Below are 17,554 nucleotides of genomic sequence, written 5' to 3' on the forward strand. Positions count from 1 at the left end.
TCTCAGTTCCACTGTTTTTTTGCTGGTCTTCTGCTGACTGCCCACAAACCTCTGATTCCTATACTTTGCTCACACAGATCAAGTCATTTCACCCAGTCTGTCCTCCCATATCCATAGAAGATTTCTGTATTGGTGGTTTTCCCCTCCCTGCTACATCTTTGAAGGGCAGTGTGAGGGGAACTTGCCAAAGGCCCTTGAACTTAATTAGATGTAGACATTCAGTTCGCTTTGCTGCTGATTTTCTTAGTGGAATTGCTGGAGACTGTGACTTTACTCCCTCAATTTTTGGCCAAAGACACATCAAAGATTCCCTTCTCTCTTGTCCGAAGGTTGCAAAACCCTCCCGTGTCTAGAATGTGTAAACAGAGCCATGGTAACTGCAGGGAAATTCTGACTCTCTCGTTGGTCAAACCTGGGCCTTCGTGTTGTCTTTTGCTGCTGTTATTTGAGTTTGGCAGGCAAGCTCCGGTCAGGGGATTAAACGTCAGGCTTGGTGGATCAGGAGCATGTGGAGCTGATTTAAGTTTTGGCATTTCCTGTAGTGGGAACACCAGCCCCTGCGCTTGTGCAGGAGGCTGGCCCTGCCTCCTTACTTGGGCACTGCCCCAAAATAGAGGCAGCATCGAGTCCTGGGCGAGAAGAGAGGAGATAAGAGGACGGGTAGCTAAGGGTGCAGGTGTGCCTGGGACAAGGCATCAAGAGACCAGAACGTCAACTCCATTGGTCTCCTCACTTCTCTTAATGCGACTGTCCTCTTCTGGGCGGTGGAAAGGCTCAATTAGATGGTCTCCACCGTTTGTCGTCCTGTCATTTAAAAAATTAGGAGACTCATCAAACCAGTTCATTTCCCTATTGAAAAGCAGCTTTATTCTTGGAGTCTCGAACGCTCTTGGTGCTGCTATATGTGGTTTGGATGATGTAATTTTAGTTATCTCCTTTGGAACATGGCACTAGGCCGGGCTGTTTGAAGCCACACTTCATAGATGACACACGGACAGCCACACCCGCCCCCAGCGGCGAACTCTAACCTCGGTGCCAGGCTCCTCAGGTTCGCAGTTTGACATCGCAAGCCTTCTGAGAGTGATAAGGCAAAATGCTGTGATTATTTATTATTTAGTGGGTTTTTTAGTGTTACTATTATTATTTAGTGTTTTTGTTTTTATTTTATTACTTTGTAATGTTTTATAGTCATAAATCTTTTAAAATCTTTAAACAAGGAGTGAGAAGTAGAGAACTAGCATTTATTTGACCCTTCAAATGACTGGAAAAGCAAAATGCAAAGGGACAAAACCCAGAACTGCCAACTCTGAGAGACAGCCACACGAGATAAGCTTAGATAGGTTAAGTGACTTGCCCAAGGCCCCGGTAGCCCTGGGATTTTGCCCAGCCGTCTACTGTTGTCCATGTTGCCAGAGTGGCCACATACGTACAGCAATGTCGCTTTGCTTCCTTCATGTCCACAATCTCTCTACAGGAGGAAGATGATGACGGTCTGCCTAAGAAAAAGTGGCCTACAGTAGATGCCTCTTACTATGGCGGGCGAGGGGTTGGAGGCATCAAAAGGATGGAGGTAAGAGAACAGCTTAATGTACAGTAGTCCCCTTAACTGTGGTTTCGTTTTCCACAGTTTCAGTTACCTGTGGTCAACAGTGCTCCAAAAATATTAAATGGAAAATTCCAGAAGTAAACAATTCATAAGTTTTAAGCTACACATCATTGAGTAGCATAATGAAATCTCGATCTGTCCTGCTCCATCCCTCCTGGGACGTGAATCACCACCCTTTTATCCAGCCTATCCGCACGGTATACGCTCCCCGTGGGTTAGTCACTTAGTAGCCGACCGGGTTATCTGGACATCTGGCGAGGCATTGCAGTGCTGTGTTCAAGTAACCTGTTTTACCATATATGCCAAAGAGAAGCCATAAAATGTTTCCTTTTAGTGAAAAGGTGAAAATTCCCTACTTACTAAGCCGAGGAAAACAATCATATGTTGAGGATGCTAAGATCTATAATGAGAATGAATCTCCTAGCTGTGAAATTGTGAACAAGGACAAAGAAATTCATGCTAGTTTGCTGAGCGACAGAGAGAGACCACATTCACATAGCTTTTATAATAGTTTATTGCTATAATTGTTGTATTTTATTTTTAGTTATCATTGTTAATCTCACTGTACCTACTTTATAAATTAAACTACCATAGGTATGTGTGTAAAGGAAAAAGATAGTATATGCAAGGTTTGGTACTATTCGTAGTTTCAGGCATCCACCGGGAGTCTTGGAACATAGCCCCATGGGTAAGGGAGGACTGTTGTACTCATATCTGTGTGCTGCCTACTCGGTGATGGAAAACCCAAGCAAACTGATGAAAACTCACACTTGCGATCTGGTGGGGATGTGAATGGTGCGGCATCAGATGGAGAAATGGCAGATACACCCTTTTAACTGTGCACCCCATATCTTGCCCATCATGAATAAGAGCAGGCCACTCAAAACTCCCCAGTGGTTTCTTCTTTCAACTGGAGTAAAATCCAAAGTTCTCACCTGGGCCTACAAAACTTTTGCACCTGCTCTCCTCACTGCCTAAACAATTCCACCCGTAAATATCCATCCACCCCTCCCCCTTTCCCTTTTTCCCCACCTCCCTTTTCCCAGGCCCTCAGAGCCCAAAGGAGGAGGACTGGGGAGCACCTGCATCGCATATCACACATGTATTTGTGACCCCCATTCTCTGGGGACATCATATTTTATTTGTCATTTTGGTTTTTTGTATGTGGCTTAACTTAGGTTCGTTGGGGAGAAAAGGGCTCCACAGAAGAAGGTGCTAAGTTGGAAAAGGCAAAGAATGCAAGAGTCAAGATGCCAGAGCAAGAGTACGAATTCCCTGAGCCTCGAAACCTCAACAACAACATGCGTCGGCCCTCGTCCCCCCGGAAGTGGTACTCTCCGATCAAGGTGTGTCTCTTTCTCCTCAAAACTCCACCCTCACTCCTGATAAAACACTTACATAGTAAGAGTCAGACTCCTTGACACGATGAAATAACAAACCAAATTCCAGATTATGGCAAAGGAACAAATTTCTTAAATCATGGAATTAAAAGCATAGGTACTTACTTTTTCTCAATTGTTGCATTATTAAGCCTAGGTTGAGAACTAGGCTTTTTAAAATCATCATGGCACAGTAGTGGAATGAGAGTGGACTTGGGTAGTGACCCCAGAGGATCTTTATAAATTTCTACAACATTTCATTGGTAGGCAATTCCATTAACAATGGAGTCCCCTTAACACCTAATCTCTAGTCCTCTTGCCGTAACATAAGCCCGTTCCCTTCCTGCCAATGCATCAGAACACAGCGGTGGGTTGTGTTGGTGTGGTTGTAGGACTCACTCTCTCTCACTGTGAGCCAAAGCCCTTTTTTCTTCACCATCTCTCTTCCCCCACAGCTCTAGACCTGAAAATCTCTTTAGCTTATCAGAGAGTTTAGACCATAAGAGGCAGTTCAAGACCTCTTTTCTCTTACTCGGAGTACAAATGCCTTTGAATATATGTGATTCACTCAATACATTTGCTCTTCAGGTTTGCCCATTAGCATATGCACTATGCCACTTGTGAAAGAACATGAGAAAATCATAGCTCAGAAGACTCTGAGAGAATCTGTCCCCACTCCCTCATTTCATGTAAGAGAAAACTGAGATAAGCAGTCCTTGTCCTCCCGAGGTCCAGAGTCCAAGACCCGAACTCTGGTCTACAGCCTCTAGTTCTGTGCTCTGAAGAGAACTGGACCAAGTCCAAGGCCTCCAGTGAAAGACTTAATATATGAGCCAGCTGTCATCACAGACACACACACACAACCCCCCGCACACACGTGAACATGTATCCTTACTCCTCTCCCAATGACAGCAAAAATAATACTCATTATTCTCTGAGTTATTTGTTCATTTTAGAACGGCCTTTCTCCTACGAAATCAAAAGAAATAACCTTCTTAAACAGTGGAGTGAAACTTTATTGGTAGTTGTCTCTTCCCTGCCAAGCCAGCTCATGCCTGCACTAATTGCAATGTATTTTCATTTTGGTTTGCCATGTTTAAAGCAGCGAAATTCTTTTTTAAGATAAAAGCCCTGAGGCAATGGGTTGAACTCTGGGAAGATGTAGGCAAAATATAGTGTGCTTGGCTCACAGCTGTTTGCTTGCGATCATTTTCTAATGCGGAGCATGCAGTGGCGTGCATGCGTGCACAGACAGGAAGGAGCCAGAGAGAATCTCAGAGATGAAGAAGAAAGGGATTTTTCCGTGATGTCGTTTGCAGCCATCTGTACATTGTGACTAACACAACATATTTGGTTATAGCCAGATTTTCATTTCTGTAATCTTGGACGTTGAAAGAACATGAATTCTGTTTGAAGAATCTAATCTGTGCTTGAAAGCACATTAGTCCTCTGTTAACTGGTGGTTTAGAACTGAGTTTTATGAAATAAGTAGGGATATGGAGAACTGGGTTTAGAAATCTAAAATTGTTCCCAACACCCACTTGGATTGGTATCAATTCATCAAGTGTTTGTTGGGAACCTGAGCATGCAGAGGTTGCAAAGCTGGCTGAATATCAGGAGCACCTGGGAGAGCTTTAAAACTACAGATTCCCAGGCCTAATGTCTCAAACCTAATGACTTAGAGTCCTCTAAAAAGCTTTCACAGGTACACCACCCATCACAACTTGCTCACTTATTTTCATTAAGTGAAATTCCTTTTCCCTCCCTCATGCCTCCTTTTCAAATTTGCCATCTAAACTCCCCAAGTGATGCCCTTCTGTTGCCCCAGTTACCACTCCCTCCTCAGCCACTGCTCTTGAGCCTCCTTCACTGTCATTGTGTTAAATCACTGGTTCTCACTGGCCCCTGGACCAGCAGCATCAGCACCCCCCCCCCCGGAAGTGTTAGAAATGCACATTCTCAGGTCCCAACCCAGATCTACTGAATCAACAACATTGGGGATGGATCCTAGTAATCCGGGTTTCAACAAACTCTGTTAAGAAATTGTCACTGAAGCTCCCAGCCAGCCTTCCGTGGGAGGTTTCTTGAGAGCAGGAAGTGTAGTACCTGGCAAAGAGTGCACAATCAAACCTTGTTCATTTGTCAGGAGGTTCAGCAAGGAGACCCACATTAGATGTCACAGTCCATTTTCCACAAACACAACTTCAGGATTAATGCCAAGTGGCTGAGGATCTCAGTCTCAAGGAATCACCCAAACAGCCAGGTGGGAAAGTCCTGTGATATTGGTGGACTCACTAAGCACCTCAGCAGGACTCCCTCGTTAGGAGTTAGGACATGAGAAAGTGTGAATGCCCCTCCTGCTGGTGGAGCAGCTCATGCCAATGCTTGCTCAGTTCACACTGCTAAGTAAGAGATGTACAATCGCCCTGGTGTATTGCCCATGTTTATGAATCTTCTTTCCACCAGATTTGACCCCCTGGAAGGCACCGATTATGCTTAACTCATCTCTGAACTGCCAATAAACAGCACTGTACCTGGCACAGAGTAGAGACTCCACCATCAGTTGTTAAAGAGCTGAAGCATAGGATGGAATTGTGAAACCATTCCCTGAGCATCACGCTGGTTAGACTATCTCCCGTGACCCCTAGTCCAAGGATAGTGACATTCTTCTTCCCACCTCTATAAGGAAAGCAGAGAAAGAGAGGTCATCTCATGTGTATCTGGGCCTAGTGGGGCAAGGGGAGGGCTGGAATAAGAAGGCTTGAAAATAAAAACACAGAAAGGAATTCAAAAGTCAAAATGTATACGGTTTGTCCAGAAGAAGGGCAGACTTGCTGCCAGAAATTCAGTGTCAGCACGATGCGTGCTCAGAGGTGAGCCTCATTCTAGCCACAGTGCCTACGGACATCGCTGGGTCTTGGGCAAAGCATGTAGCCTCAGGTAGTATCATAAACTCTGCTTCCCTTTCCTGAACCGTCTCACTGGATTTGCCATGACCCTGGCAGGAAAGAGAAGCCAAGCTCAAAGGGTTAAACTTACATAGGTGTGAAAAAACTAACATAGGTGTGGGCAGGGCTAAAGGAACCCGCAGCAATGGTGAGGCACCCGGGGACAAGCATGCAACAGTGGGAGCTGCTACAGCCCCAGGCCTGAGGGCAAGGAAGACAGATGGTGTCACTGGAGCCAGTGCCTTAGAGATGAAGCCATCCAATGGCAACTGTGGCCCTAAAGAGGGAGTCGGCAGTCTAAATCGGGCCTGCCACCTGTTTTTATGTGGTCCACAAGCTAAGAATGGTTTTCATATTTTTTAATGGCTATGTAAGTACCTACAGAACATAACATCCTGCGTTTGCCTATTGACCTTCAAAGCCTAAAATATTTACTCTCTGGCCCTTCACAGAAAATGTTTGCAGAACCCTGCCTTAGAAGAATGCAGCTGCCGTTGGAGGCAGGGAGTCAAAGAAGGAGTAGAAGGAATAAATACCCCAACCTCCTCCTGATCTTGCCCTCTCATCTCCTTCCGGTGCCACCTATTGGCTAAACCAAAGAGAAACCAGATGACGCTGTCTGAGGAGGTCAGGCTTCCAAGGCACAGAGCCAGGAAGACAAACAGAGAGCAGATGTGGGCAGGCAGCTCATGCAGACAACCCAGTCTACTCACTGCCCTTCCTGTAAACAGGGAGAGCAGCCCTCCCAGTGCAAAACTTTCGGGGGTATGGGGAAGACTCCTATTTCCCCCAGTGAAAGTGGTCAGAAGCATATACAGCTTTTAACATATTACATGTAACTCACTTTTTTCATGCATTTCATGAAATAGATTTGAGAAGCAAGTGAGCACATTTGCTAAGCAAACCCAATGAGAACTCATCAAGAGAAGGAGTCCACAGTGGGCTTCTCTCCACCGTCCCCCAGTCTAATTTAAGGCACTGACCACACTTCACCGTTTCCTCATTCCAGGCTCATGACTGTTTGGCCTGAATTTTTCTTTGCTTGGTTTTTACCCCCTGGATTGACAGCACCCCATGTTTCTCATTAAATTGGGACTGACCATTTTAGACAAGTTAAGTAATGCCCAGATATATGGCCCCCAGATAGATTAAAACCAGGACTGTTTTCAGGTTCTCTGGAAGGCTTGCAGCCTTCAGAGAAACATTTTTTCTCCTTTTCCAGTAGCCCTTCCACATGACTGGAAATGACAGAAATGACAGCTGAAGGACAAAAGCCAGACCCCGGTGGGCCAGGCAGACTGGTTATCCTCTGCAGGAGCCAGATCAGCCTTGGCTTGTTGCAGGGCCTGGGATCGGGCGGCCTTCTGTTCATTTTCTGTCTGGCCCACCTGTTGTCCTTGGCTTAACCCCCTTGACCTTGTAATCAAGCAGCTTTCAGTCATGAAACTGTACTGGACGTAGCTCAGCACATACAACCGAAGCTTTAAATGTTGTCAGATGTACTGTTGATGCTGAACAGACACAAAGACCAACAAGAAAAAAAAAAAGCAAACAAATCACCATGTGAGTGTGTGCGTGTGTGTAGGAAAAGTCTGCAACTTTACGTATTAATTATTTCAATTGAAGGGAAGCATGAAGCCCAATATTTACCATCTGTTTCAAGGTGTAAAAATTCCAGTGTTAGTGTACAATGGCCCTGTATGTTGAACTACCCTCAGTTCTCATTCTCTGACTGACCTCCGCCTAGTTAAGGCAGACAAACCAGAAGGGAAGACACAGTGGCCACTCGCCAAAATCTAGAAATAAATAAAAGGGAAAGAAACACCCAGCCACAAACACCATGTGACACGGTGCTTTGAATGGTGGTGGCACAAACCTTCCTGACGCAATCTTACTATTTAGGAAGAAACAAAAGCTAGAGTTTACACAGAACTTCCAGTTTGTCTGGCTTTGTGGAATAGAAGTTACTGGTTATTGGCGGAGACTGAGGTACATTGGGAGCCTAGAATTGGTAAATTTCTCATTTTATAGTCAAAATTCGTCAACTTCAAATGAAAGAAAGCAATTTTTATTTTTTATTTTTTTTAAATCTTAATTACCAAGTCTTTTTTAAAGATTTTATTTATTTATTTTTAGAGAGAGGCAAAGAAAGGCAGAGGGAGAGAAACATCAATGTGTGGATGCCTCTCATGTGCCCCCATCTGAGAACCTGGCCCACAACCCAGGCATGTGCCCTGACTGGGAATTGAACTGGCAACCCTTCAGTTTGCAGGCCAGTACTCAATCCACTGAGCTACACCAGCCAGGACAAGAAAGCAATTTTTAAATGTCAGCTAATTCAGTCAGGGTCAACAGGTGGTTAGGGAAATATTTTCGCTCCTGAAGCAGGTGGGCATTTCTCCTGGGGAGTGAGGACCAGCATCTTGAAATGCATCCTGTGCAGACATCTTCCTGCGCATGGTGGACACCAATTCTGAGCTAAGTAGTGGTTGGAAGAACCCCATGAGGCTCTTCTGGCCCCAAAGGGATGCTATTCATAAGCACATTAGCTACTGTCTTGAAATGACAAGCTTCTACCTACATTGCAACAATCTACTCTTCAAGAGCCTTTGATATGCATTTCCCTTTGACTTCAGAGAGTTATAAACATATTCTAAAGCTCACATTGGCTCCTGCATAAAAAGCTCCCTGGTGTAAGCATAGAAAGAGGTACAGAATATGTAGATTACCCAGACTGTTTTCTATGCCACGGAGTGGAGACTTCAGGTTCATTTGTAGGACAGTCAGACCTCAGAACACTGAGGCTATAACTAGAACCAGCTAGTCTCACCTTGGCCAGGAGAATCCAGCAACAGCGATTCACCTAGATGAAGCACTCGCCTGGATAAAGCATGCACAAGTCAGGAGCAGATCCAGGGCTTTCCATGTGCTTGCTCCTTTATTTCTCACAGCAAGCCTCAAAAGTAGAAACTAATGCTACTCCCATTTACAAATGGAGAGACCAAAGCACAGAGAGGTTCAGTAACTTGCCCAGATTCACACTGACGCTAAGATGTTTCTTGCTTTATTTTATTAACTGCAATGCATTCATTTAGCCTAGCAACGAAATCTGGTGTTAATCAAGTAGAGAAAGGACAGGGAACCTACAGGAAACTGTTTATAGAGTGAGTGACAAGGTAAGGCCCTGGGCCAAGGCAGCACCCACGGAGCCAGTGGGACAGGAGTGGACAGGAAGAGGCGACTGGAGAACTGTCACAACAAGGATGTCCACGAGGCGTGGTGGGATTTGGAGGTGCGGAGGTGGTGGAGGCTGGTCCAGCTTGCCCATCTGGATGGATGGCGGTGCCATGAACCAAGGCAGGGTATACAGAAGGAGGAGCAGGTTTGGAGAAAGGTAGCTCAACTTGTGATGTTTGGTTTTCAATACCTGTGATATATCTACATCACAACTGAGATTTAGTAGGTCATTGGATACCCAGATCCAGAGTTTAAGAGTAGACTAAGCTAAAGATAGAATTTGTGAGGCATCAGCAGAAAAGGGAACGTTCAACCCATGAGACTAGATGAGAGTGCTGAGAGTGAGCTCTCAGCCTGGGGGGTGAGACCAGAAGAGGGCCCAGGGCAGTACCTCTGTGGCAACTGTAGGCAGAGGGGAGGAGCAGGCAGAGGCCGAGGGCACAAAAGCCAAAGAACGGTGTGCAGAAGGGAGAGGCCCAGCACATCAGATCTCTCAGAAGAATCAAGTAAAATGAGGCACACAGGTGGCCGAGGCATTTGGCTCTCAGAATGCCATGGGTGGCCTCCAGTGGAGTGTCAGAGCCACCAAACACTGCCAGAGAAGCCAAATCATGCCATGCTGAAAAAGAGGACATGTGACTTGAGGGATAAGAGGAAATAAGGTTGGAAGGGCACAGAAGAGAGGATGGGGAGCTACATGCTAATAAAGTTCAAATTGTTGGGCTCTTATACTCTGCGTCACATTCTTTTCCATCTGTCTACAGAGACGCACACCTGATCATCTGAATGACTTTACCAGGATCATAGATAACATTTAATGAATACTTTCTATGAGACCAGCTCCTAATGTCAGTATCTAATCGTGAGACTTACACCAAGTCTTTAGGGACCGGTAGAGCCAAAATACAAACTCGGGCAGTCTGCATTCAGTCATATTGTGATTAGATATTACACTATGATCTGTTCACACAAAGAACAACATCATTCACGACCCATTTTCCTGGCGTTATACATCTAGGTGGCTTCTGCTCTTTTGCTCTGCATGTGGCTTTAAATTTCTGCTGAGTTAATTAATGTGTTTCCACAGTGGCGTCTCATTGCTCCTTAATTGTCAAGGAGTGACTAGCACTCAGAATACTGTGGGTGGGCTGATTTACAAAACCCAATACTGTTAGTCCCCCCCAAAAAAGGGAAAGAAAAGGAAAAAGAGGCATTCTTTCCGGAAATCCACCTGGTTATATGCTGAAAAATAAATGCTTATCCCAAAGAACCTTAAAGGAAAACATGTAACTGATGATTGAAACGGGGTGAATGCAGAAAACCATGCTAAACACAGCACTCTAAAGTCATTTCAAAATATTTTTAGAGGCTTTCATAAATACTTTGCCAAAAAAGATGAGAAACACCACACTTAGCAAGACAAAATTTAACCCCAAGTCCCTGAGAATAGTTGATGAAGGTTCAAGAGCATATTTTTTTGCATCAGAATATAACCCACTACAAATTAATTTCAGAATACAAAGTCTTTGAGATGATATTCTTTTTATTTTTAAGATTTTATTTATTTATTCTTAGAGAGGGGGGAGGGAGGGAGAAAGAGAGGGAGAGAAACATCAATGTGTGGTTGCCTCATGCACACCCCCTACTGGGAACCTGGCCCACAACCCAGGCATGTGCCCTGACTGGGAATCAAACCGGTGACCCTTGGTTTGAAGGCCAGCGTTCAATCCACTGAGTTACACCAGCCAGGGCTTGAGATAATATTCTTAAATTAACATTACTACTGTGAAAGCTTTGCATCAAGGAACTTGAACTCTCTAGACACCCCTGGCCTTGCCAGCACTATCCTGCAAAGACTCTTCCAGACCAGTGTTCTCCAACACACCTGCCTGAGACCCCAGTGGGAAATACATCTTGGCCCAGTATATGCCTATGTGTGTCCGTGTGTGTGCACACACACACTCATCGTACACATACCCACGCACATGTAACTGAAGCATATCTTTCACAGAATCAACACTTATCCTCACCATGTGCAATTAACTCTAATCTTTTCTTTTCTATCTTATTTCATTTCTTAAAAATTCCATTCCTAACACACAAAGTTGTTTCACGAGTGCTTAAAAAGTTGCAATCTACAGTTGAGAAACTCTGTCCTAAAAGATCTAAATTCAAGTGCTCCAGACACAAGAATTGCACGAGGAAGAATCTGCCATCGGTATAGTGGGAAGTATATGAGCTTTAAAATTAGACGGCCGTGGGGTCCAATCACACCTCTCCAGTGAACAAGCTGTGTGCCTTTGGGCAAGTTAGTTGATCTCTCTGACCCTCCATTTCCTCTCCGTAAACCTTTGGGACTGCTGGGAGAATGAAATGAGAAGACACCTGTAAAAACACCTAACCCAGCACTTAGTAGCACTAAATCCATTCATTCGTCCAACAGATCTTTACTGAGCTTTAGATGTTGACTTAAGGGCTGGGCAGAACCAATGACACCTCTGCTTTCCTAGGGCTGGTATTCCAATGGGCAAATAAACATAGACTGTGTCAGGGAATGATAAGGGCTGTGCTCGTTTCTTATTGCTGCTGCAACAAATTACCATAAACCTAGTGACTTAAACAACGCAAATGTATATCTTACAGTTCTGGAGGCAGAAACCTAACATGGGTCTCATTGAATTAAAATCAAGGTGAGGCCAGGGCCGCATCATTTTTTTGGAGGCTTTAGAAGAAAATTCACCTCCTTGCTTTTTGCATATTCTAGAGGCAGCCACATTCACTGGCTATAGCCCCTCCCATCTCCAAAGCTTGCAACAGTCGGTTGAGTCCTTGTCACTTGAATCACTCTGACTTTGCTTCTGGGGGCACATCTCCTTCTCTGACTCTGACACTCCCGCTCCCTCTGTCAAGGACCCATGTGGTTAGACCGAGTCCACTCGGGTAACCCAGAGTAACCTCTTCATCTCGCAATCCTTAAATTAATCACATCTACAAAGTTCTTTTTGCCGTGGAATGTAACATACTCACAGGTCCCGGAAAATGGGATGTCATCTTTGAAGGAAGAAGGAGGGATGTTTCCGCCTACCACAAGAGCGATGACAAAAAGTAGGGCCAAGTAAAGGGGACTTCTGCCTGTTGATGGAATCACCAACCAGGGGTAATACCAAGAACAAAGCCGAATAAATGTCCTTTTTTTTCATTTAGTATTTGCAATGGCAGAAACCAGCCTTCTCTCAGCATGTCTAGACTACTAGAATGGCCAGAGGCATGAGACAGCCTTCATCGTATACTGGGAAGGCACTTTTCTCAGATACAGTCAGTTACCTGCAACTCCAGAGAAGTTGTGAATTGGATAATCTGTGATTTTTGGTAATACGTCCTTCAATCTTTGGGTTCCTGGGCAAGTTGCAGCTGCAGAGTGAGCCTAGGGCACAGCCAGGTATCCGCACCCAGGGGCCTTTCATTGGTCTTGCCCACTAGGTACTTCTGTTCAGTAATTTTCCTGAATCTGTCTTCATTGATTTCATTTGCAAACTCTGGGCACGAAGTTGAAGACAGACAATGGAAGTTGAAAAGATATACTTGTGTTAGGATATGCCCAGAAATGCGGCAAGGACAAAAGCCCATGGCACAAACTAACATCTCGGTGTTCGTGAACTTGGGGCTGCACTGAAGCATCAGGGTCCTCTGTTCAGGGTCTCTTCTGAAATTAGGGACGAGAGAGTCACTTACCCAGTCACAACCACATGGCTGGTGCTGCGTTGTTCACACGATCACAGAAGCATGGAAATCCCTACAGGTCTGTGCTGGCCACAGGTAATCTTGGTGCATTTTTTTTTATTTCAGGGAAAACTCGATGCCTTGTGGGTCCTGCTAAGGAAAGGATATGACCGCGTGTCCGTGATGCGTCCACAGCCGGGAGACACGGTAGGATTCAGTAATGGTGTCTGTCCCCCACACAGTCATTTTCTGCCTCCCTGTCTCTGTGGAGCTAGAGTAACTCCAAGTGAGCAAATCCAGCTATTATGTCATGCAGTGACAAATAAGATACTAGCCTTCAAAATCCTGTGTTTTGCAGAACATTGAGTTTTGACTTGCTTTTCTGAAAAGAATTCTGACAGAAATAGGCTGGGTTTGGCTTCCTAGTACCTGAACTTAATGTATAGGTATGGTGAGCAAATAAAGACGGGCTGGTTCTGACTTCGGGCTGCCCCAGGAGACAGGTGCGCTGCTCCCCGCCACACCAGACAGTGGTGACAAACAGCATGCCAGAGCCACACGACGGGGCAAGGAAACAGGGGCCACAGAAAACTCCCATCATCTTCCATCAGATGTTGGGCCCAAAGAGTCCAAAATTACAGGAGGACCTTCTACCCTGGTAAGATTTGCCTCAAAACTGTCGGGGCCAAGCTTGGAGCATCTCCAAAAAAGAGGACTTAGAAAGGGAGGAGCCAGCAGAGACCTGAGAAGCCATCTGTCCATGTTTTCATTTTATAAATGAGGAAAATGAGGAGCTGAATCGCTTGTCATATTCAGATAGTATCAACACTGGAAGCAACCTCAGTTCTGCTGAAGTCACATCATTGCTATGTCTTCTTGTAAGAACAAGTCTCTCTTCCATACATTTAACAGAGCAAAGCTTGAAACCAAGTTCTCCCTCAACTATCAGCAACCTTCACCTTCCATCTGCTTCTCAAGGAATCAATCAGGCACATTCACCCAAAAGCAGAATGAAGGTGTCTAATTTAGAACTCCCTTCAAATCAGGTGGAGTTGGGCGTGAACCTCACTCCCTTCCTGGCTGGAAGTTCACTCTAGGCAAGTCACTTAACCTCTCTGAACTTGATCTTTATAAAGCAGATGATAATAACTACTTCATAGTGTGACCAGTTGGAGAAGGTAATGTCACAAAGCGTTTGGCCAACTTTGAACACATAGCCACGCTCAATCCATGGCAGGCATTTGTCTTGTGCTTTTCTATTATCTGTGGAGGATTGATGCAAAAATCCAAACCACACTGCAACCAGTGTGCACCGAATATGCCCGTATCTTAGCTGTACCCATTCTTCAACACGACACAGCTAATAAAACAGGAAAGCAGAGCCTGTCAGGCAGGCCCCTCTTCTCCACACCCGGTGACAATGGAAGGTTTGCGGCTGAGGGGATTTGGTCATTTTTTGTGCAAGCGACTGCCCAATTAGCTGTTCCTGATCTAGGTTGTGGCAGGGACAGCAGGCAAGTATGACATGTAACAAACCAGGTCATAGAAATGCTGGGCCACAGAGGCCCGTATGACATATGGGATTTGTATTTCGTCTATGAAGGTCAACAAGAACACATCGCTATAGCAAATTTTAAAGTACGAACTCTACAGTTAAGAGAAATGAGCCTATGCCATATACTTTATACCCAGGGCGGTATTTGGCCTTATAAGTTATATATCTGGTTTCTGTGGAAAATTAAATTTTCTTTTGCATGTATGAGATTCATCTAACAGATTAAGGAAAAAGAAAACCTAGTAAGATACCCCAGTCAGGGTCAACAGTACTATTTTTTGTAACGGAATATTCTAGACCAGTATATAAGACCATTTCAGAGCAACTGAAAAACATTTCCACCAAATCTGTTAACATTTCATTCTCCACTGACCAGTTTGGCTGAAACAAATTCATAAACTAGGTCAACCTGAGAAGTAGGAGGGGTTTGGAAAGAGGAGGGGTAGAAAGAAATATTATTGTACATAAGATACCAGAACCAACTGGGGGCAAAAGGCTGGTCGAATAAATCCAGCAACAATGAAATGCAAACACAGAATTTCCTCTAATAAATAACATCTAAATTGAATCTCTCATTTACTACCTCTGAAAATGTTCTGTGTGCTTTTGAGAAACACAATACCACCTTGAATTTTCATTCTCCAATCACAAATGATAACAGGCTTGAAGTCCAGGAGATCTTAGACTTAGGACACAGTTGACTCAGGTCTGTCACAAATTATGGTTGTCACCTACATTCAAAAGGGCTGTCTTTATAAAATTCTAAGACACATGGGAGAAATAGACGCAGGGAATTGTGTCCATGTAGTCATGACGACGGCCACAAAAATCTTGTTGCACACACAGAGTTACACAAGAAAGGTAACAGATCAGCTAGGAACAAGAATTCAGAGCTGCCTTGTGGCAGTTCAGAAGAGAATTCCAGGGAAGGGAGGACTACACCGTGTCTTTGTCTATATGGTTATTCTGTTTTGTTTTGCATTACCGTAAGAGACTTTCAACAACCTACTTACACGGTGATGACTCTTAAGAATTCCTCAGCACTGATTTATGGGGCTGACCACATTTTCCATAAACTCAAAATGACTACATCCAGGCATGTCCTCATGAACATGAGTCATAGGTTCTGGATTTTTTGAAAAAAAAAAAAACAACAAAAACAAAAACAAAAATCACCTAATTACATTCTCAGTTGATTCTGAATTCTTTCAAATGCACATAGACCTGGCAATTCTTCCTTCTCAGTTCCTGTCTGCCTCCTCCTCCCCCCAGTTAACCCACTCCGACCCTACAGATTCAGATTCAGTCTCACCAACAGCGCTTTTGAGGCTGCCGAAAGGGCTGAGCACCAGCAGGCCCCACTGCAGAGCAGGTGGTTGGGGGAGGCCTGAGCCCACAGCCACACCCTTCCCTGGGAGGGGTGTCCACCTCCTCAGGGCCGTCTAAGCCCCAGGTCAGGGAGAACATGAGTGGGACAACAGCAGGAGACCTGAGTGCTTTCTGTCTGCCACCACTCATCTCTCTCCTTCTGCCTGGGGTGGGCTCACAGTCCTGTTTTTCCTTAGAGCCCACCAGGAAGTCCTGAGCCAACATAAACTCGAAGGTGCCAGAAGAAACCACTTAAGTAGCAAACTGGCAACACATCTGATCCTAAAATTCAAAGAATTCACTAAATATATGGTATCCTTTGCTTAAACCCTTCTCCCACATGTATGCTTCCACTGCAGCCTCTGCTCTGCTCTTTCTAAAACACAAATCTCAATATGCCATTCCAAGGCTCAGATTTGCAAAGACGAGGAAAAAACACAGAATCCTCAGCTTGATTTAGAAAGGCCTCCCTCTCCATTCCATCCGCAGCTCACCTCAGGCTCTCTCGTCACTGCATTTGGGCCCGGACCGCCTGGAATTGCTCACCATTCCCTGAGCAGGCCAGAAGCGTTTGAGTCTCTGTGCCCTTTCATATTCTAGTTTCTCTGCTGGAAATGCCTTTTCTCTGCCTGGTAAACCATCGCCACGGCAAGGTCGTCCGTTGTCCCCTGCCAGCACAGAGTTGCCGTCCATAGCCATGCTGTGCCGGGGACACTGCCCCAGCAGCCCGCATTCAGACACCAGGAAAGTATGGAGACCAGGACCTGTGTCCCATGAGCGTTTTCCAGGATGGTCCCCGAGACTTCCTGCACACCTGGGACACTCTGAGTGCAGAAGATTGGCTCAGCTTTCAAGGACAAATGTGGAAGGGATTCAGAATTTCCATCTGAGAAAGTCTTAAAGGCACCCTCAGTGCTTTTTAACTCGGTCTCATGTCTCAGTCATCACGTTATGTGTTCCATCTTGTAAAGTTTTTTAAAAATCACTTAACCATATTCAAGGAATAATCTTTCCACATCACCACATATCTTGGTATAATATCATCTTAATGACCATGTCATATTCTATTGTCTACCTATGACAAAATATTTCTGCCTGTGTTCTCCTTTTGGACGTTTATTTCTAAATGTTTATTGTTATAAATGAAGCTTACATCCATATCCTCATTATCAAATCACTGTGCACGTTCACGTATGTTTCCTTAGAATAAATGTCCAAAACATAGCAGCACGCAAAACCGTGAAGCTTTGACACACACCGCCGAACTGCCCTCTGACACAGTGTGTGGGGTGGCCTTTGTGTCTGCATCTATAGAAGCCCACCTCCCCAGGTGGTCACCAATATTATTAAATTTAGCTATTTGATAGGTGCTAACCACCTAATTTTATGGAGTGGAACAATTTTTTAAAGGTTTATTTTCTCCTCTATCAATTTCATACACATGCCCTTGACCCATTTTTAAATTTTAGAGTTGATTTTATATGTCCATGTGCTTAACCATCTTTGTGTGTTAATGTTTAGAGAGCCTGTTATGTGTCCAACGTTGCACTGTGTACTAAGTATACAGTCCTTACCTTTGGAAACTTAAAGTCTAATGTTATGTATAGAGTCAGAGTTTTTCCCAGTCTGTCATTTACCTTTTAGCTTTAGCTGGGGAAAGTGCCTTTGGGAGCTATCAGCCATTTGTTACATGAAACCAGAAGTCCTGGGGCATTACCTGAATCTCTGTCAAGTATGGAGT

The 17,554-nt window shown here is 44.7% G+C and overlaps 1 protein-coding gene across 1 annotated transcript in view; it reads left to right on the forward strand.

Annotated features, from left to right (window-relative positions):
- The window catches only part of ANTXR1 (ANTXR cell adhesion molecule 1), a 228,429-nt gene that overhangs the window by 164,305 nt on the left and 46,570 nt on the right, over nucleotides 1-17,554 (forward strand). Inside the window, exons 15-17 of the mRNA XM_024558482.3 lie at nucleotides 1,475-1,570; nucleotides 2,785-2,952; nucleotides 13,017-13,097. Coding sequence (XP_024414250.1) covers nucleotides 1,475-1,570; nucleotides 2,785-2,952; nucleotides 13,017-13,097 — 345 coding nt within the window. The remainder of the gene's footprint in view (nucleotides 1-1,474; nucleotides 1,571-2,784; nucleotides 2,953-13,016; nucleotides 13,098-17,554) is intronic.

Source organism: Desmodus rotundus, chromosome 5 (genome assembly GCF_022682495.2).
Source record: "Desmodus rotundus isolate HL8 chromosome 5, HLdesRot8A.1, whole genome shotgun sequence".
Lineage (NCBI taxonomy): Eukaryota > Metazoa > Chordata > Mammalia > Chiroptera > Phyllostomidae > Desmodus > Desmodus rotundus.